This window comes from Crinia signifera, chromosome 5, assembly GCF_055691185.1.
Source record: "Crinia signifera chromosome 5, ASM5569118v1, whole genome shotgun sequence".
NCBI classification, from domain to species: Eukaryota; Metazoa; Chordata; class Amphibia; order Anura; family Myobatrachidae; genus Crinia; species Crinia signifera.
The window spans coordinates 38,654,529-38,676,877 of NC_139221.1; the positions used below are offsets into that span (position 1 = coordinate 38,654,529).

The 22,349-nt window shown below is 45.7% G+C and overlaps 1 protein-coding gene across 4 annotated transcripts in view; it reads left to right on the top strand.

Moving 5' to 3' along the window:
• The window catches only part of LOC146080126 (DNA repair and recombination protein RAD54B-like), a 60,435-nt gene that overhangs the window by 11,181 nt on the left and 26,905 nt on the right, over positions 1–22,349 (top strand). For 2 of the 4 annotated variants that reach the window (XM_083187044.1, XM_083187045.1), the window contains exon 4: positions 17,919–18,116. In XM_083187044.1, coding sequence (XP_083043170.1) covers positions 17,919–18,116 — 198 coding nt within the window. Of the gene's footprint in view, positions 1–626; positions 1,068–8,400; positions 9,400–17,918; positions 18,117–22,349 lie in introns of those variants that run through there. The other 2 variants (XM_083187046.1, XM_083187047.1) reach the window with 2 other exon arrangements.

Sequence of the window (22,349 nt, forward strand, 5' to 3'; positions counted from 1 at the left end):
CAGCTTGCTGTGGAGTTTGAGCCTTGGGTGTAACCTAACAAGCTAGGGGAAGCACAGCTCCTGATTGACAGCAGGACCAGCATTATGCAAATGCCGCAAGTCTGTACAGAGGCTGATTGGGGCTCCAGCAGGGGCTCTCCTACGCACATCATACTTCTACCTTTTCCATATTTCTGGTTTCTCCTCTCTCTCCAGCCTTACACGTACCTGGATCTTTTTAGTTGGGAGTTAATAAATGCTGACAGATAAGTGTTCGCTTCTTAGAAACACAAAACAATGTTCCACGTAGGATTCGCCTATCAGCAAACGTGTGCTTAAAGCACTGCTGATCTTTGTGCCCAGATCTTAGGCACTCTGTGAGTGTGGTTTTTGTTTCTTTTCCCTCCCTAAATGTTACAATGTGTGTGTTTTTTTTTTTTTACCATTGATCCTGCTGGTATCTCTCAGCATTCTTCTAGAGCCATTATGTAGGTCAGGCCTGTCTTAAACAGATTTCCTGAACCTGTGGCAGATTAAGCTGAAGGAATTTTAATAAACCCTCCCCAGTAGGCGTAGGCCTAAGCGAGACTAACCTAGTTAAGCCTGATTTTTTTTTTTTTTTCTGTGTGTGTGTCTGTGGGGGAAAGATCTGTGCAGAGCTCAAGGCTGAATTGTGGTTTCAGGAACTGTTTGCTAGTAGGAGAAGGCCTGAAAATGGTGGGGAAAGCTCGCTCCTCTAATTTCACTGTATTCGAAAAGCTGGATCTGCTGAAGCTGGTGAAGCCGTACATAGGCGTGTTAGAGGAGCACACCAACAAACACTCGGTGATCATCGAGAAAAACAACTGCTGGGAGATCATAGCGGAGAAGTACAACGCCATGGGGGCAGGGCGGCCTCCGCGCACCGCGCAAGGGCTGCGCACTCTCTACAAGCGGCTGAAGGAGTACGGCAAGCAGGAGCTGCTCCAGTGCAAGACCGACCAGGCCGACTACCAGAGCAAAGTGTCCGAGGCCACCAAGAAACTCGTAGAGATCATCCCTCAGTTCGGCAACGTGTGTTTTGGAAGAGACCTCAATGGATTGTCAAGGTAAGCCCTAATACGTTATTGATCTGTATGGCTAATAAGTTACATGCTCTGTTCAAATGTATGGAGCTTTCTAGCTCAACAGGGTGCTGTGCAGTTGTATCTTCAGCAGTAAAGCATGTTGGTGCAAAGCATACAGAAAAGTTACTGCAGACATGCCAGCCGTAGAATGTGCACAGTAACATAATAACTAGGAGGCGAGACTAACCGAAATCTGTTTTAACATGTTATGTAGCTAATACCTTTATGACCTTACATACTGGCTTTGCGAAATCTCAGATTACAGTCTGTTAACCGTTCCACTGCCCACAGATAAGCCCCATGTAATGATAAGTTAGGCTTTCCGGCAAATGTCTTGATAATTGCTTTTATATACGCTTTTGGTGGCTTCTTTTTGTTTCTGTTGAGTATATAGATAGTTACTCTTACACTCTAACTTACCCTGCCTTTATTACTTGCTTTATACATCCCCTTATGGTTCCTGGTCTGCCGTTCTAGCAGCACATGTGCAAAATATTACGGTTTACAGTATACAGGGATTTAGTGTGACAGGTTTGTCCACGTTTCAGTCCATTCTTGAGCAGCAACTGCATAAAATATCTACTTTAAATCACCATTTTTCTATACTCTCTAGGCTGCTTGGTATGTTTTCAGCAGACTTTTATTGCCAACACTCTGCCAAGCACAGAACATTGTATGGGTTTTAATGCATCTCCGTCCTTTGAATGATTTCACCAGGCATCTTGTGTTTCCTCTGTAAAAACAGGCCAGGCTTAAACCTTCTAGGTGAGCAGAAGAGGTTAAAAGCAGCTGTAGATTTAGAAAAGGCTCATTCAGCACAATGAAAGCAGGAGATAGTGCAGTAAATCTCTTGCAAGACTGCAGAGTATTATTGTGCTCCCACATGCCAGTCCAAACCTGAAATTCCAGTCCTAGCTATAAAGCCAGCCGAAACCCTGCTTTCTGTTCCAAGCTGTGTCACAGGATGGTCCTAGTGCCCTCCTAGTATTCATCTGTATGTGCTGTAAAATTCAACACAAGATGCATTGTTTATATTTATTTATTACCAGTTATTTATATAGCGCACACATATTCCGCAGCGCTTTTCAGAGAATATTTGAACATTCACATCAGTCCCTGCTCCATTGGAGCTTACAATCTATATTCCCTACCACATATACACGAACACACAGACATTCTAGGGTTAATTTTTGTTGGAAGCCAATTGACCTACCAGTATATTTTTTCGATTGTGAGAGGAAACCGGAGTAAACCCACGCAAACACGGGAGAATATACAAACTCCGCACAGTTAGGGCCATAGTGGGTATTGAACCCATGACCTCAGTGCTGTGGGGCAGCGTGTTTATATCCACAGTTCCCAAACCTTGTGGCTTTGTGATGCATTAGGCTGCACAGATGCCATGCGATTCATTTTGTTATGCACATTAATGATGCATTAATAGGACGCTATGATATTTGTAGTGTTATGGGCGATGCGCAGTCCCGCGCGTCGCTTTAGCCCCCGCGATTATTATCCAGCATGTTGGATATTTATCTTCTTAATCATCAGTCAGGCCCTGGCCCTGACGTATCGCTCAGCACACAGCTCTGGCACATTGCTGTATGCGGATCGATCTAGCATCGCTCGGAACGCTCAGCAGTGTCGTTATGTGCGTAGGCCCCATTACAATGGTGGTTTCTATATTAAGATTCAACAATAATACTATTTTGCCTTTTATTTAAACATTTGTCAATTTAAAAAAAGCTAAACAGTTTAATCCGCGTTCTGTACTTTTAATTCTTGTCTTTAAACAATATCCTACAGTTTCTCAAGCAGAAAGATGTTTTCTGGCCTTGCATATGGATTACTATTTACAGTCCCTCCAAAGGTGAGAAGTGTATGGCTCTCTAGGTGTAGGGGAACTACAAGTCTCAGCAGCTAGCATGCCACAGTTTCCACCAGGCATATGGGTAGAATTGGATATTTCAGCAGTACAGGATGTAGCTGTTCTGTAATACACTCCCCTTGTACAGGAGTGGCCTATTTAAAATAACAATCTACGTTTATTTTTGTTTGTGTTTGAAGCCGCATTGTGCTTCGTGAATGCACTCACTTAGCATACGCCTTTCTCCCTTTGTATAGATAAGGAGTAGATAAGGGAAACTAGTTCTGTGTGTGTGTGTGGAGACAAGTCTTGCGGCGGGCTGGTAAAGCCCACCGAGGTACTGAATAGGAGACTCCCGTATAATGTTCTTCCATTCTTTTGTGTGAAGACCACAAATAAATAGAGGGAATTAGTGACACAGGCAGGAGTCTGGCTTATCACTACCGGGTGTAGGTCGATATGCACAAGCTCATCACGCGAAAGGGACATATGGGTTTTTCACTTTTTTTTTTTTTTTTTGGTGTCCATCTAGACACCTGAGCAAGTCATGTTTCAGGGTTCCTCGCTCAGCTACTACTGCAGTCAACATACTTTATCATTCCCAATCCTAGCCCACGTGGATGGTATGAAAAAAGTTAAGAAAATCAAAGTAAAAATATCGTGGAAAAACTAAAAAAAATAATACGTTTGTACTATCAATGCAAACAACATGGACGGCCAGACACATATAAGCTTGATGCATTTGCCATAGAGTTCATAGACCTCTGTCTGACAACCAACCGAGGTGTGGTGATGGCAGCTTGAGCAGAACACACATCCTCTCTTGGGGTACTGTATCTGATAACTGGGGGTTGCAGTACCTTATTAGAAGGTGAAAAGATTTTAAGCAGACCTCAGATCCTACGAACTAGATGTTGGCCATTAAACATAGCAATGTGTTGATTTATAGTGGTGGCCTTAAATTTTGTTCACATTATAATAGTAAAAGTAAAACGCTGCAATGACCTTTATAGTGCAGAGGTCTCATACATGTAACCCCTCAGTATTACAATCTGTGTGAGACACATGGCACAGTGTGTGTGCAGCGCCAAACGGTGTAGTGCTTTTTGCATTTTTTCCCACCGAATGTGTGTCATAATCAGATGCAACAAACCGTGTTAGAAGACTGCACTGATCTGATTTGCAGTATGGAATACATACGGCGGTAGACCGGCGGTGGGATTGCTGGTGGTCAGAAAACCGACATGGGCATCCTGATGCAGTGAATCCTAACAAGGTTCCGTATACCTACCTTCCCCCTAACCCCCCTCGCTAGCACCCAACTCTAACCTTCCTACCATGCAGCCTAAATCTAAAACACCCTCCACACACCCCAATAATAAAACCCCCCACTAGGGCCTAAACCTAACCTTCAACTCTACAGCCTAAACCTAACCCTCTGCGCAGCCTAAGCCTAAATGTCCCGCTAGTGCCTAAACTTAACCCACCCCCCAACGCTAACCCGCACCACATACTTACAATCAGATTCTGGCATCTGCATGTCATTGATGTCTGTCTGGATTGCGACGCTGGTCTTGTGGCTGCTTATCGGGATGCTGCCGTTGATATTCTGACTGCCGGTATCCCATCTGCCAGGATATCAACCTCATCCCTGCAAAACTTGTGCAGTTTATCTATATGTGGCTTAATCTGTATACTGAGCACATCAGAACTTTTGGTGGTAAGAAGCTGCAGCTGTAGCACTTTGTGTACCGATTCAGACCGCCGCACACTGATATACAAGTGTCGCAAATTGCATTCATCATTGCAGCAGTTTTGTCACATTGCGACCAAGATGCACATTCACGTGAAAGACTCTGTTACATGGTACTTGGCATGACTCCAGCAATCGTGTATAACCGGCATGTCCAAACTATGGCCCTCCAGCTGTTGTGAGTCCCATCATGCATTGCCACAGTTTTGCTATTAAGGAATGCTGAAGCAAGGGCAAGGCATACTGGGATGTGTAGTTTCACAACCGCTGGAGGGTCATAGTTTGGAAATGCCTGGTGTATAAGGACACCTCTGTATGCTGAGTTGCTGCATGTCATAGAAACATAGAATTTGACGGCAGATAAGAACCACTTGGCCCATCTAGTCTGCTGCCCCTTTTTTAAACATGTTGCCTCAAACCATATTTGATCCTTACTTTTTTTGTAAGGATATCAATATGCCTATCCCAAGCATGTTTAAATATTACTACTGTATTTGCCTCTACCACCTCTGATGGGAGGCTATTCCACTTATCCACTACTCTTTCTGTGAAGTATTTTTTCCTCAGATTTCCCCTGAATCCTTCTCCCTCTAGTTTCAGTGCATGTCCTCGTGTTCTGCTGCTCCTCTTCCTGTGAAGAATGTCTCCCACCTGTACCTTGTTAAAACCCTTGGTATATTTGAAAGTTTCTATCATGTCCCCCCTTTCTGTTCTCTGCTCTAAACTCTACATATCCAGATCTTTTAGTCTTTCCGGGTACGTTTTGTGATGTAGGCCATGCACCATTTTAGTTTCCCTTCTTTGTATCTAATGTATTTATATCCTTCTGGAGATATGGCCTCCAGAACTGAACACAGTACTCTAAATGAGGTCGTACCAATGACCTATACAGTGACATTATTACTTCTTTCTTTCTACTGCTGATACCTCAGATGTCATTCTGAAAACATTTTTTAAAAGCATCTTTGAGGTAAACTGGCTCAGTAACAAAGGGGGCAGAAGGCAATTGCTTCTTGAACCATTGTTTATACTGTTAAAAGCAGCTACTAAAAGGTTAATGACGATTCCTGCAGCGCTGCAGAGTGAACTCCACTATGCAGTGCCTGATCATTAGGCCACTAGGCCATAGGACCTGGCATGTAGTACAGTAGGTCTCCCCACAAGGCTTCGGGAAGGGAACAGTAATGTGATACAACCACTGGTGGCGGTGAGCCCCTGGTTACCTAGAATAAACTCTTTATTAGGCACATTTATCATAACCAACCCCAGGTTAAATATACAATGTCAATAATTCAAAGCAGAAAGGAATTCCCCCTCTATTTGCAATTAGGAACTAATTACATGTGGTGTAAAGTCCCAGATTGTAATCACGTAGGTTAGAAAAGGGGCTGTAGCTGGTAATTACACGCGCTTCATAGCCGCATAACAGAAATGATTTAAACACTGCAAACTATGAGGTATATTTGGTTGTCAAGGGAACACCATCTTTTTATTTCTTGTTTTTGGAGAATATTTTCCAGATCCAAAATGACTATGGTGACAGTTAAACAGTTCTTCCTTTGTCAGTTATGCAGGTAGATCTAAAGGTGGCCATACACACACACAGATTTATCTGCAGATCTGTCTGGTTGGAACAAAAACATGGTTATGGATGAGAGCAAATGACAGTTGACCATTTGCTTGGAAATGCCGGAAAACTGGCAAACTGTCACTCATCCATAACCATGGTTTTGTTCCAACCAGCCAGATCTGAAGATAAATCTTACTAGTGTATGGGCACCTCTAGAGGAACGTTTAACTGAAATATTCCCTAATCCTATCTGGCTCTGTCTGGAACAAACCATGTTGCAATGCAAGGAGTGCAAATACATCCCTGGCTAAGCACAGATGGTTCAATAAAATTGACTAATTAAGTCACCTGTGACTAAGCATGGATATACTTAAAACCTGGACCATTGAGTTGCCTTGAGGAGTGCATTTGGGAACCGTTGCCGTATACTACACAACAAAAGTTTTCTGGCTTATGGGTTTTAAATGCAAAATGATGCATTATTTGCCCTGCATGCAACCAGTCGGCCTTTAAAAATATAAGTGAAAAACCCATGTTGACCATTTGAATGTAGCCCTAATGACCTCGTCTACGTACACTCATGTCCACCTTTTCATGTGTCGCCTTAAGACCATGTCGATCTTCAGTGGTCGACCTAACGACTGTATACCACTGGGATCGCATGCAATATATCCGGCCTTCCTGGATTGCGGGCGACTTCTCCAAATGAAAAAGCTGCATTAACCCCTTAAGTGGTATGGCCAGAAATTTTCCGGGCTCAGCTGCGCTGCTGCAGCGGGCTGTCCCGGAAAATTTCCGGGCATACCACTAATATAGAATAAGTGTGTGCCAGTGGTGTCCCGTCCCCTCCAGCAGTCACATCCCTCCAGTCCCCCCCATCACCTTTGCTCCGGCGATTGGTGTGCCGGAGCTCCGCTAACCCGCCAGCCGTCAATCATTTTACAGTGACGTCAGCGGCAGGCTCGGGTATGGTCGGCGCGGCTTGGGGGGACTCTGGAGCGCTCAGGCACCCGAGGCCTCCCGAGCCGCCACGAACATCCCCCAGCCTGCCGCCGACGTCACTGCTGAATGTGACAGGCGGCTAAGGCAGCGGGGACAGCGGCTGCAGGGAAGATCCGGCGTACTAACACCGGAGCAGAGGGGGGGGGGGTCCAACTTCCTGTGGTGGGTTATGCTGGGGCAGGACAAACCTGCCTTGGTAAGTTTGTCCTGCCCCAGCAAAACCGACCACTCAAGGGGTTAATGTATGGGAGCTTTTAGACACTTCTCCCGAATCTAAAGTTCTCTGCACAATTGAAATCTGACCTGGTGGTTCTGCTCAGGTGTAAAGGAACTTACCAGCTTGCCTCTCCTGTGCGTCTATGCCCTCTCTTTTACATGCTTTCTTACAGTGACTGACTTTCAGCTCTCTGATTGGTGGATAGATCCAGCCATCCACCAATCAGCATGTTGACAGCCATTCCCTGTCTAGCTGCAGGCTCGGGATACGGTCTCTAGGTCAACATGGATTAGTTGGACACAAGCATTAGGTCAGCAGGGCGTGGAGGGAGAATAATATAGTGTGCCGAGCATAGCAAAGCTCCGTGCCCGAAGCATGGCGTGTGGTGCACTTTTTTAGTGTCCATGTCCATTGTGTCGACATTCGGGACAAAAAAAAGGGGAAAACCCCAGTGGTCCACCTAATGCTTGGAGACCTAATGTATGTCTATACAATGATCCCATTCCGCAGGCTCGGATGCAGGTAGAGAAGAAAGCATTGCTGCTCTGATTGGTTAACCACCACCACCCATCCCTGCTCGGAGGCCCCTAATAATGCGAGTCCCTAGGAAACTGCCCAATGGGCCTATTTGTCAAGAGGGCCCTGATCGGGGCGATGAAATGTGGCCATGTTTATGTGCTGTTGTGCCTCACAATGGATAATTACAGCAACGCAACGTCTCTCCTTCTATGGTGTGCACCATTTGTGTTAGCGAGGTGATCTGCTGGTGTTACTATAATTGCTGATGGCACATGGCAGTCTGTGCTTTTAATTACATTAACCCCTAAACGTCTTGTTAGACATTGACTTTTTCTATAATGCATTTACTGTACATGTAATCCTATTTTTATGTTCTTGTTGTTGCAGTGACTCAATAAATTCAAACACCGAACACGCGATTTGTTCCCCACCAGCACCGGCACCAGACGAGCATGCCTCAGTCACCGTGCAGCTGGAGCTAGAAGAAGACGTGAAACCCCCTCCTTCTCTGCTCATACCCCCCCAGCCTGTGGCTGATCTGGAGGAAGCCGAAGATCAGGAGTTTGAACACGTCCTAGAGAGATCATCATCTCCTTCTCTCTCCTCTGTGGACATGAGATTATCCCTGTCTCCGCCAGCCCCAAGGATAGAGGAATGCTTCAGCCACACTGGCCAGAGCATGAGGCCAGCCTGCGTCTGCAACCCGGAGACCTTGCAATTGGTGAAGAAAGAGCATCAGATCATTTTAAACAATCAAAAGCAATATGGACTTTACATTAAGGAGAAAAGGGACGGTTTGAAAAGGAGGCAGCAGCTGGAAGAGGAGCTGCTAAAAGCCAAAATTAAAGTCGAGAAATTAAAAGCAATAAAATTAAGACGGGATTTGCCAGAATACAGTAATTTGTAAAGTTTATTTTAAATGCATTAAAACGTTGTTGGTGTAAGTGGCCTGTGGCTTTCCTGCTGGCATTAAGCGACCAGTCCCAGCAAGGGCTCACCATGAACGGGCATGCTGGGTCACACCGCTTAATACCAGTGCTACCAGGTTAGTTTGCCGATTACAGAAGAACAGGAAGAGGTTGGATTTACTGTAACTTCTAAGAAGGAAAACGGAAGATGTTTCCATAGCAACCAATCAGAGATCAGCTCTCTTTCTGGAGAGTTGTAGCTAAAGGTTAGCTACAATTTGATTGGTTAATATGTCTACTTACTCGACCACATGTTTTCACTGAAGTTCTCATTTCCTTAGATTACACGGAACGTGTATATATGTCACATATCCGGGATACTGGATGATGGCGGTTTGACTTGAAATCAATGAAACTAAAGAATTAAATCATTATTTTCCCTTAGAGCATGCATGTCCAAACTGTGCCCCCCCCCCCCCCCCCCCAGCTGTTGTGAAACTACACTTCCCAGCATGCCTTGCCATAGTTTTAGCATTCCCTAATAGCAAAACTGTGGCAAGGCATGATGGGAATTGTAGTTTCACAACAGCTGGAGGGCCATCGTTTGGACAAGCCTGCCTTAGAGTTCTGTCTGATCGCAGTAGGGTTGCAGCTCTGGTTCATACTAGAATTTAGTAAGTTTCCTGTTGATTGCCCACATTTACGGGCATGTAGGAGAGCAACCTAATTCTATTTAAAATGATTTCTATTATATAGAGATTTTTAGTACTGCAATGGAAGGATGTTTGCACATTTACAATGTGACTTTTATTAATGGTTCTTGGCTTTGTGTTAACTTTTTAAGATGAATAAAAAGAATCTATGCAAAAATGTATCGGGTCTTTCTGCAACCAAATCCGGTAGAAACTGCGCACCCGATGGGCAGGGATCAGCACTGCTCATAGATACCTGTTCTACATTGTCAAATACTTATTCCTATTATCATTATTATTATTTATAGAGAACTAACATTTACTCATGTCGAGATAATATTTAGTTCACATTAGGGCTTACCACAAAAGCTGGGTACACCACTGCCCGGTATCGGCACAGTAAGTCATTTCCGAATTGAAAAGACACTGTGAATATTGGGCAGTGTGTATGACCATGGCCAATTAGAAGATGCATGTATCGCATGTGCAGTGTAAAGAAGGATGGAACGAGGGATCTTTTTTGGGTTTACCGCATCATTCTGGTATGTGCCGCCGATGCGATATTTGAGCCTGCATATTGGGTGTTCCTTGTATGAAGATTCATTGAACAGCATTCCCTTGTTATCTAGAAATACGGCTTTGGCAGGATTTGCTAGAACATCGACGGCTCCGTAATCAAAGAACCCATTACTCACATTTTGAAAATTCCCTCTAGTGCCGATGCGCTGTGTCTTACCCATGGCTGGCTCACTGGGCATCTGCGAGATCTCCCGCTACTGTCATGAGATCTCCAGTACAGCCTGGAGCCAGTGGTCGATGCAGCCGTGGACAGGGCCAGTGACATACATTGCCCTGTCCACGGCTAGATATTGGTGCCGCGGTCTTGTTGTTGATGGCAGCACCAGTAATAAAAGGTAGCGCATAATGCCCCCCGGCATTTGCTGGTGACCACTACCACATACTTTACATTGAGGAGAAGCAGGTCATTGTACATAGCCTGCACTGTTACAGGTTTCCACAGTTCGGATTGGTGCTAGATACCCTGTATGGAATGTACTCATATGTATTTGGATCTGCAGCCTCTTCAGCAGTGATACTTCTCTAAAAAAAGGGGCAGATTGGATGGGCCAAATGGTTCTTATCTGCTGTCAAATTCTATGTTTGTTGTTCCGCAGTTTCTGGGTCAAGGGTGATGGGGTACCCTCTGTCACAGCACTGAGTGTGCTGTGCTGAGTGAGGGGATGCTGCTCACTGGGGATAGGGGGAAGCTGTAGTGCTGTGTGATGCGGAACTGTTGACTACTGGAGATCGGGAGCTAGCTCTTGGCACACCAGCACTATGGGGAGGTTGGGTTGTGTGGCTGCACGCTGGGTTATAGGGAGTACCAGTTCCCTGGGCTCCTCGACGAGTGGTGGAGAGCCCCAGGAGGCAGGCTGTAGGGCTAGGGGATCCCAGCACCGGGCACAGTGTTTAAAACCAAATGTTAAAATGTGTTTTTTAAAGCACTGAGCTGGAACTGCAGTGCTGTGGTGGGTTAAAGCCTGCCAGGCACAAAGTATGTAATGAAAAGTATTTAAAATGTATTTAGAGTATTTTAAATGCACTGGTCTATTTCCCTTATGGTCTAGAAGGAATCCAGAGCTCTCTGTGGGCTGCTTTGTTCTCCTGACCACCTCCTGCGGCCAGAGGAGACTGATCGGGGATCTTGTTTGCCTATCTCTGGAGCTCCGTTTCTGGCTAGAGATGTGAGCTCTGTTCCTTAGCAGATTCTTGGAATCTGTTTGCCATCCATCAAATGATATAGGTTTGAAAAAAGAGCCCTAGTGATACTGTGTGTATCATACTATATTAAATGCTACTGATTAAAGAGGTAAGATGTTTTACAAATATCGAGTGATGTCAGAGGGTCCCCCAAGGCTGCGGATGGATGTTACGTAGTTACATCCATTCGCAGGCCCTGCAAGCGAATCACCCTTGCCAATGGGTGGTGGTCGGGCCACTATTCGCAAGGCGGGTTTGGTGGACTCGCAAGGCTGCGAATTCACAAGAATAACCCCTATAGACCACTGTGTGGGACGCTGCTGGTGCATCACCTGGAACTCCAAAACTCAAATACATTTCTGTTATTGAAATTTCGGCTAGGGTCATAACACTGCTTTGTCTCTGTCCTCTTCTGTTCATCTGCGGCCTTCCTATTTTCCACTGGAATTATATAGGATAATCTTGAGCCAAACACATCTGAGCAAACATAGTAAGAATGAGAAACCGTGACTGTAAGTGGAGGCCAGGATTTTAGGGATAGTATAATAGTATGAAGATTGAAGGAATGGAGGCAAGCAGGAAGCAACAGACTATGGGGGTTATTCCAGTGGCGTAGCGATAGGTCCACAGCCCCCGTGGTCGCTTGGAGGCGCTAGGGAAGTTTGGGTGCCGCGGGGTCTGCGGAAGCAATTGTCGCCGCCCAATCTGATGCCCGCAGTGCCTGTATGCACTGAGTCCCGGTGCTCCTCCTCTAGGCTTCCTGTCATTTGTAAAATGGCCGCGAGTCACCGAGCCCGAAGCGTGGCAAGCGGACGAGGAATACATGTAAAGTAATCCGCGTCCCCTCGCTGCGCTCGCCACGCTTCGGGCTCGGTGGCTCGCTATGCTCGCCACACTATATATCAACTCCTCGCGGGGCTCGCTGCGCTCGCCATGCTTCAGGGTGACGTGGATAGTGGGGGGTGTGTTCAATCTATTTTTGCGACATACAATCATATTATTGTATACCTAATGTCATGGCATCGCACACCCTATAAAATCGCATGCAATTTTGCGGGACATGCGATGCGATATAGTGGTGTACAATGAGAAAAAAAATACATTAAAAAAATCGCTGCATCACATGCCCCTATAATCGCCGATGTGATTTCCCTAAGGTGCTGTACGTAGAAAATCTGGGCGCCGTGCTAGGAAAAAAGTACCATCTACTGTATACGTGCTATGTCACTAATGCGTCGTCTGTACAGGCAAGTGGATGAAGGACATTGCAAACAATGGCCATGCCGTGGAATGCAGCATGGCCCACGCTCCGTCACTGTTGCTGACGCTGGGTCCCCTTGCCCCGATGTCGCTGGGTGCACAGTGTAGTATGTACCCAGCATTAGAATACTTTTCCACAATCACTGAGTCTTTTCAGAATCTTTATCATCCTAACTGCTTTTTTTCCTCCATCCTTAAGTCTCAAGAACAGGTGCTGCTTAGCAACCTAGATTAGGCAGGAAACTGCAACAGGCCTTTACTGCTTAGCACAGTTTTTGTTATTAAAGACTTCTGAAGACATCTGAGATATTGTCAAGTACATGCTTTTAGACAATTTATCAACACAGGAGGGGAATTCAGTTGGTAGGGAGGTAGGAAAACAAAAACCCTTGCGTGCCCTGTGCCCGATTTTGGGGTATTGGGTATATGCCCTTCCCATACCTGCAGTATCCAATACAATAAAGACAGTTGCCAGTGGCGTAACTATGGAGGGTGCAGGGGGTGCAACTGCTATGGGGCCCAGGCCTTTGCGGGGCCCGAGGGCTAAGCAGGCATCCCCTGCACCCATTAGACATTTATTAGCTAGTGCCTCGGCAGCAGCAGCGCCATCCCATCCCTATATTCCCCTGATCCCTACCGCGGTGCCCCGGGCCTCTCCCCCCAAAGCACCCCCTCCGCAGCAGCTTTGGTGTCGCCAATGAAGAGGGGAGGAGCTGGTCCGGCTAAAACCAGCCTCTGCTCTCCCCCCCCTCTCTATGACGCTGCCGGGGCTCAACGTCACTATCTGGTGACCAGCCCGGCGTGAAAAAGTGCTAGTGCCGGGGCGACAGCAGGGAACGGGGAGCAGGGGTGACAGCGAAAACCCTGCGTTGTGGGATTTCTCATTTTTATCACTGGCAATTGAACCCCCTAAATCAAGGAGAACATCATTTTGCGCAGACATACAAAATAACAATGTCACAATCAAGCATTGCTTTAATAATGAAGTAGAGAGTAGTCATCATAAATCTGGTACACACTTGATTCAACTACAGGTCAGACTGTGCATACAATCCTACTGTAGACCTGGTTGGAGACTGTACTTGCAGTCCCTATCCCCATACACACTAGACGCAATTAGATATAAATGCCGTGCTCTGTACTCACCACACTATATAAAATCAACTCCACGCCGACGTGGATAGCGGGGGTATGAAAAGGTCGGAGGACGTGTACCGCCGCCGCTCGCCACGCTTCGGGTTGGCGTTGATAGTGGGGTGGCTTTAACAATGGGGGTCATTTAGCCATCAGGGTGGGTATACAATTAAAAATGGGGTCTTGGGGGCCATTTCACATATGAAACAGGCATCTGGGTGCCTGTACATATCAAATCGCATCGCATGCAATACAATAGCATACAATGCAACGCGATTTTCTCTTCAAGGGAATTTCAAGGGAAATCGCGTCAAATCACATGCTTAGGGTACTGGCATACAATTTCAACATCGGGCGCCCAGATAAGTCACAAGTACCAAAATGTCTAAGTCAGACAATGAGTACTACAGAAAAACAGAAAAAAACAAGGTTTAAGCAGCGCTTTCACACAATAATTGCAAGTGTATGCATCAATCTAATCATAAAAATGTTTTAATAAAATAATACACATAAAAATACAATAATAAAAACAGTAGAATTAATAAAACCACTGGTTAGAGTATAGTCACCACCGATGTTGGTAAGCCTGCACTGATCTTGACAACAAATGTCCAATGAAAATAAGGAGGGAGTCCGTCCATACGTTTGTATATCACCTGTGGATGCTTGGTTTGTGGCCCGTTGGTAAAGTTGGTATAGCCAGCCCGGGAAATCTTTGTTTGTATATGCAATCCAATTAACAGGAATGGTCGGTCGGTCTGCAACCTCACTGGTCAAAGTTGAGGACAGGAACAGGATCAGATGATTTAGCAGGAAGTCAAATGACGATTTTGCAGATGGTGGCAAAAGTGACTTTTCTCAGGAAGGTGGTCCAAACGCACCAACGCGTTTCGCTGTGCTAACCCACAGCTTTGACACCTTGACAAAGCTGTGGGTTAGCACAGCGAAACGCGTTGGTGCGTTTGGACCACCTTCCTGAGAAAAGTCACTTTTGCCACCATCTGCAAAATCGTCATTTGACTTCCTGCTAAATCATCTGATCCTGTTCCTGTCCTCAACTTTGACCAGTGAGGTTGCAGACCGACCGACCATTCCTGTTAATTGGATTGCATATACAAACAAAGATTTCCCGGGCTGGCTATACCAACTTTACCAACGGGCCACAAACCAAGCATCCACAGGTGATATACAAACGTATGGACGGACTCCCTCCTTATTTTCATTGGACATTTGTTGTCAAGATCAGTGCAGGCTTACCAACATCGGTGGTGACTATACTCTAACCAGTGGTTTTATTAATTCTACTGTTTTTATTATTGTATTTTTATGTGTATTATTTTATTAAAAATTTTGTATGATTAGATTGATGCATACACTTGCAATTATTGTGTGAAAGCGCTGCTTAAACCTTGTTTTTTCTGTTTTTCTGTATACTTGGGGAGCTGACCACCCCCGTAAGCAGCAGCTGACTAAGATAACCACTCATACATAAGCGCTCTAAATATTAACCTAGGTTAATTATTTGTAAGACAATGAGTACTAATCTTTTGCCTCTGAGTAAAGAATAGGAATAACGATATAGGAATACAAAGGGTTTTACTAAATAATAAAAATTATTTCACTGTAACACCAAGTCGCAAAATGAAAAAGAAAATGGTACTTGTGAGTTATCCGGGCGCCTGATGTTGAAATTGAATGTCAGTACAATAAGAGTACGATGCGACGCGATTTCCCTTGAAATTTCATCGTATCCAAAATCGCGTCGTAATCGCGTCGCATTGTATGGTATACAATGCGACGCGATGCGACGCGATTACAGTTATTCCTTAAATTCTGTTGTCCTTAATGTGTCAGATATGAATGATATTGATGAATGATATTGGATGTTTACAACCAGGCCACTATCAACGTGAACCCGAAGCGTGGCGAGCGCAGCGGTACGTGTCCTCCGACCTTTTCATGCCCTACTGTCCACTAGGGCGTGGAGTGAGAATAGAATAGTGTGGCGAGCGCACGCGGATACCTTCACAGGTAAGCGCGTCCCTTCACGGGCTTCACAGGTATCCGCGTCCCCTCGCGGGGCTCGCTGCGCTCGCCACGCTTCGGGCCTCGGTGGCTCGCTGCGCTCGCCACACTATTCTATTCTCACTCCACGCCCTAGTGGATAGTAGGGCATGAAAAGGTCGGAGGACGTGTACCGCCGCCCCTCGCGGGCTCGCTGCGCTCGCCACGCTTCGGGTTGGCGTCAATAGTGGAGTGGCGTTAACAATGGGGATGGGATTTAAGTTTTGTTACTTTTTGGGGGTTTTGGCCATTTTTACATTGAAATTAATGTAAAATCGGGTCTCAGGGACCATTTTACATTGATTCCAATGTTAAAATCGGGTACACTGCTAAAATCGGGTACTGATCTCGTCGCGTCGCATCGCATGCCATTTGGTTAACACGCGATGCGATCCGATCCGATGGTACCCGATCTAAAATCGGGCGCCCGGATAACTCACAAGTACCAAGAAAATTAATGTTAGCCGGGACCTTCTGAGTGATACCTTTACTTAGTTAAAGCCCCCTCCCGTCCTGTCCTCCCCCCGCAGAGCATGCAGGTTGATGTTGGCTATATAGCCAATGGCCCACATGTTCAGCAGGTCCCGGTATTGTCACTGAATGATACTGTTTACTGATATAGTACAGTGTGTACATTCAATATAGTTTGCCCGAGAGTTTAAAGGGAAACACTACCAATATATGTAGTCAGCTAGTGTGCTTGGGGCTTATGTTTGCACACCTGTCCAATGCTGCTGCACGTCTCTAATCTTCGTCTGCTAAATGGATTGTGTCTCTGTATACACTTGTCCAAGCTTTGGAAGACTGGCTGTTTGTTTGTCAAGGATGAGTTTGGAGAATAATTGCATACCCTCCAATATAACCCATTGCATTAGGTACAAAATGCTCTGTTCCTGGACTTCTTTCTTCATTGATAATTGCAGTCACCTGTGTTGAACTAGTTCAGTGATGATAACGGTGTTCCAGCAAAGGTGTAGGCAATCTTCAATGAAGGAAGAAGTCCAGAAGCAGAGCATTTTGTACCTAATGGGATGAGTCATGTTGGAGGGTATGTAATTGTACAAACCCTTCTCAGGAAAGTACACATTTGTGAATCGGTCTGGTTATTGGCGATCTGGTGTGATTTTTCACTGATCTACGTTTTTATTTTTTTACAAGACCAGTCAACCAGGGTTGGATGAAACCACCGATCTTGTTAAGGTAAACACTCTCCCAGTGTCTGTCCAACTGGTTGCTCTGTCCCAGTGTCTGTCCAACTGGTTGCTCTGAGGTTGGATTGGAGAGGAATTAGATAAGTGTACCCAGCTTTAGGACTATTACACATGAGCACCAGTGCTTCCTTCTAAGCTGCACCATGTTTAGTGTGCAGTGAGAGGACCATGGGAGATGTCCAGTGTAGTGATCTCTCGCCCTAATCATCTTACAGACCACTTCCTCTTACAACATCTTTGCAGAGAAATGGATGCAAACTCCTGGGCACAGCGTAAGCTCCTGTTAGTCCAATCATGATCCTTCATCACTTTTGTTGGGATACTTGTTTGTGCTGAAGGTCGATTTAGCATAGAAATTAATGTACTCTATTTGGGCATTGTTCCTGCTTCTCATGCAACACCCTCTGTGATAGACGTATTAAGTCGTGAAAACAGTGAAGTGAGCCAGTGGAGATGTTGCCTATGGCAACCAATCAGCTTTAAATTAACATTTATCAAGTGCATGAATAAAATGATACATAGCATCTGATTGGCTGCCATAGGCAATGTCATCTGCTCACTTCTCCGCTCTTTTCACTACTTCATACATCTACCCTCGGTATGAAAAGATTATTCATAGTAACAAAAAATCTGATGACCTATTAGCCATGAGATCTTCTCTATGTAGCAGGTTTGCCTGTTTTGTTCTAACCCTTCATCCCATGAACCAACAACAGAAGAACTTGGTTTGCTGAAGCAAACATGTAGCACACCTTTACTCTACCTGTGCAAACTGGCTTTAGTCTCGACCTGGGTCTTAAGGTTGTCTCTCAATGACCTCTTTTTCGGATGAGGTTCTAGTACATATGATTGAATGGTGTCTGTGTGTTTTGCAGCTCCTTTACATGTAATAAACCAAGATACCCTGCCTAAAAATGAGGAGGAAGAGACAAGCGTCCCCGTGACTTATTTCAGTGTTGTTTGGTGTAAAGCGTCTAAGAAGAAGCACAAGAAATGGGAAGGTGATGCTGTTCTAATTGCCAGAGGGAGATCCGTGACATTAAAGGACATGGAAGGCAAAGACATAGGAAGAGGTAAGGCTAATGTTGTCAGCTTTAATATCTATCTTCCTCCTCCACTAGGGGGCAGAGGGATAACACGTGTTAGAGCTGCTGGAGAGGAAAGAGCCTGGGCAGGTAATTGCAGTTTGGTCCCGCATGGAGAAGGGCACAGTTTTGGAGGGGGTTCATTTATGTGGGCCCTGATTCCCTGATTTTTTTTTTGAGCGGGCAGTGAAAGGAGTCCTACAGGACACCCACACGCTGCTCTAACAACCCCCAGCACTGGTGGCTGTAGCATTGGCGACTCAGTGACTTTGGCCATGACTCCTTGGCACGCAGGGTAATCTCCTGGAACCAGGCACACATGGGGTAAGAGGGTCTTTCACCGCTTATGTGGGTCCACCAGTGGTGCTGGTACTTTCCAGTTCTCTATTTACAATCCACTACATGGTTGTGGATTAAAGGGCTGGCCAAGTATGGTTGACAGACAGAAGGTCGACATGAAAAAGGGCTACATGGCAATGGTCGACATATGCCTGGATTCGCTTGCCATACTTCAGGCCTGGTTACAAATAAACATACTACTACTACTACTACTGGTGCCTACTCTGCTGCTGCTTTACCATTCCAAACTGTAGTCCACATGCATTGTAAGGCATGAAAAATAATCATGACATACTTCTGTCGACCACTGACATGTTGATCTAATGCTTATCGACCCAGTGCCTGTCAACCGTTTGTCCATGTCGACCTTGTGGCTGTTGACCAATAATGGTTGACCTGTTGAGCAGAACCACCGATGTCCCCTCCTACAGAGATATGCAGGGCAGCCATTTTACAGGCCTGTATCCGCATATCTCAGAGCATTTGGTCTCCTGTCTCACTATATACCGCACTCTACCAAGTCAGGTACATTTGGCTCCTTCTTCCCTTGTTGGGACTGGTTTTACACGCTTATTTGTTTTTTGTGCATTGAATAATTTTCTGTGTGCATTTATATATGTAATTACCTGCAGGCACCTTGTTTGTATATAGAATATCCTAACATATATCTTATTGTGGCTCTTACTGGTCACACAATAGTGGACACATACATGTATAATAAAATACTAAATAAACAACAATCAATTAAAAGAGCGCACTGAGGTGAAAAATATAATCTATTTTAATAAATAAATAAAAAAACATTACAATTAATACATTTAACGATGTATACTGAATATTGCAATAATACTATGAAAAATGACTTTCTGATATCAGATTTATCAAGAATAAATATCATTGTCCAATTTAGTCCCAAGTGGTTCGCTTAACCTCCCCGAATTCAATTATATCTTGTGGTTCAGTTTCAATTGCACTCTCCACTGGCTCTTACCCCAAGCAGTTCAAGACAGATGACATTGCCAATCCCTGGTGTGGAAGCCCCTTTTTTAAGTGGTGGTATACAGGGGTGTACTTTATAACTTTTGTGTGTGGTGACATTTTTGGATTGCTATATAGCATCTTCCATGAATACCGCACTCAGGGAGGAGGGTGCTCCTGTGTTATTTAGGTGTAGCATTTGGGAGCTCTGCTGGATTACAGATTCAGCAGGTTTTCCTTCCAGGAGACCAAATTCATGACCCACAATCCAGGATTTGCATATTTCATCTGATGTTGTTCCACTTCTGCAAGTGGGTTCTGGTTTTCTTAGTCTCCGCATTTGACGTGGAATGTCACTCCTGTCCTTTTCAACTGCAAATTTCAGCATGGTGGAACAAGTCCTTTCTGCCCCTCATGGTGCAGACATCCATTCTCTCGCAGGCTAGTCACGCCCTCTTTCAGTAGTTTTACCAGTCTGCGCTGTAAAGGGGCAGCCCTTTTTGGATCCAAAACTTGGTCTTGCTCACCACTGATGCAGTCTTCAGAGATGGGGGGCAATGTCTTGTTAGCAATCGTTCATGGGGCAGTGGATGGCTCAGGAAAGCGAACTATCCATAAGTGTCCTAGAACTCAGGAAGGCATTTACAGTGGTGGCACCATGAAGGAGGTTAGCCGATTCCTCCTCTGAACAGAGATCACTTTCCAGCTCCATTAACAGTCTTCATTCCCGGGGTTCAGAATTGGGAAGCAGACTTCCTAAGTCGCCAGGACGTACATTTGGTTGAGTGGGCTCTGCATTTAGACCACTTCCAAAAACTTGTCCTTCATTGGGGCCTAACCGACACTACGGCATCTCACAAACAACCACCAGCTTGGCAATGCTGTGGACGTTCCTCTTAATCTACATCTTTTTTGCAATCTCGATGATCCAGCAGGTTCTCCACAAGTGCAAATTGGAGGAAGGCATGGAGATCCCGGTGGCTTTGGATTGGCCATTGCAAGGCTACTTTGTGTCTGCCTGCATCTGCTGTCTCTGGGCCATATATGGAACTGGCCCACCTCGCTTTAATAGATTGGCTTTTAAGAAATCTGTCCTTAGAGCAAAGGGGTTCTCCTGAAGAGTCTTCTTTACCATGCTTAATGCCCCAAAACCTTCTTCGGCTAATATTTATCACCACGTTTGGTGGAAGTTTTTGTGTGGTGTTCAAACAATGGTTTAACCCCTGGTTGTTCCACCTGCTGCGGGTCCTTTCCTTTCTACAGGGAGTTCTGGATTTCTACAATAACTGTACAAGTCTCGGCCCCCTCTGTAGTCCTCCAGCAGCAGATTGCACTCTAACTTGTGGTCGGTCATTTTTTGAAGGCCTTCACCATGTAAACCTTAGCATATGGTGGACATTCATTGGCTTAGCTGGACAATTGTTTTTTTGCTTCCCATTGCATATGCATGACAGGTGTCTGACCTGAGCTCTTTAAAGGATCTCCCCCTTTTTTCTGACCTTCTGTTCGGATCGCGCCATTCCTGGGATGTTCTTGGGTTACATACCCAAGGTGGAGTCTCGGTTCCACATCATTAAAGAAATTGTAGTACTGGCTTTCTGTTTTTCTGGACTCTTCACCAGAGGAAGCCCCTCTGGTTGTGGTGAGGGCTCCAGATTTATGTGGGCGGTATCAGGATCTTCATAAATTTGATTCTCTGTTCTAAATAGAGTATCTCCCTGCCGCAGTGACGACTCAATCCTCCCGATCTGTAGGAACATCTTCGGCAGCTCAACACGGCGCTTCTACTGAGCAGCTTGGTCAAGGTGACAAGTTGGTCCTTCCGCACACTTTCATTAATTTCTTTGCTTATGACAATTCGCATCTTCAGATGCAGCCTTCAGACACAGGGTTCTTTGTCCAGCTCAGGAGCGTTCCCGTCCATACAGGACCGCTTTATCCCTGTGCCCCCTAGTTGATGAAGATAAAAAAGAGATTTATGGTCTTACCTTGTTAAATACCATTCTTCTACTTCATTGCAGCCACAAGGTGCAGACCCTGGCTTCCCTTCTGTACCATGGGAACCAAAACTCTGGCTTACTGGGTTTTGGTTCCTATGGTACAGATCCCATAGAGGGAGAATAGAAGGCTCGCATAGCGAGCCACCGTGCCCGCAGCGTGGCGAGCGCAGCGAGCCCGCAAGGGGCTTTTTTGCACTCGCCATGCTGTCTGACTCAGGGCAGTCGGGATCCCAACGTCGGGATAATGACTGTCGGGATCCCGACTGTCGGAGTCCCCATACCACACCCGTCTGGCACCTTTCTGTGGGTTTGCTAACAAAACTGTCTGCCTGTGGCTGGGGTTTAAAGTTGAGGAAGTCTTAGGCTGCCAGGAAATAAATATGACCTATTTGGTGCCCAGACTCTTTCCTCTCCAGGCTTTGCTCAGTGTTATCTTGTGTCTAAGAAAATTATTTAATGTAAGATAAATTGGTACTTGTGTAGTTTCACGGCGGCAGCCTAAGCTACGTTTGAAGCTAAGTTACGTTATTAACGTAGCCCAAGGGCTACCTTACTTGTGTAGTTTCACGGCGGCAGCCTAAGCTACGTTGTCTGCGTAGCCCAATGGCTGCCTAGCTTAGTAAGCGTAGTGTCTCCATGGCAGCCCTGCGTAGTCACTGTACTGTCCCCGGGAGCTGCAGCTCTGTCCCTGGCAAGCCTACTGAGCGCCCCTCACACAGTGCCGGCACCCGCATGATCCCCTCTCCGCTGGCAGACACCGGCCGAGAGGGGATCATGCGGGCGCTGGCGGAGAGGCGCTCCATCTGCAGGAGTATTGTGGCAGGTTATGGAACCCTGCCGACCGGGTTAGGGGTTTGGTAGCGCGTGCATCTCCTGCACAAAGGGGGGGGGGGGTGCGGCCACG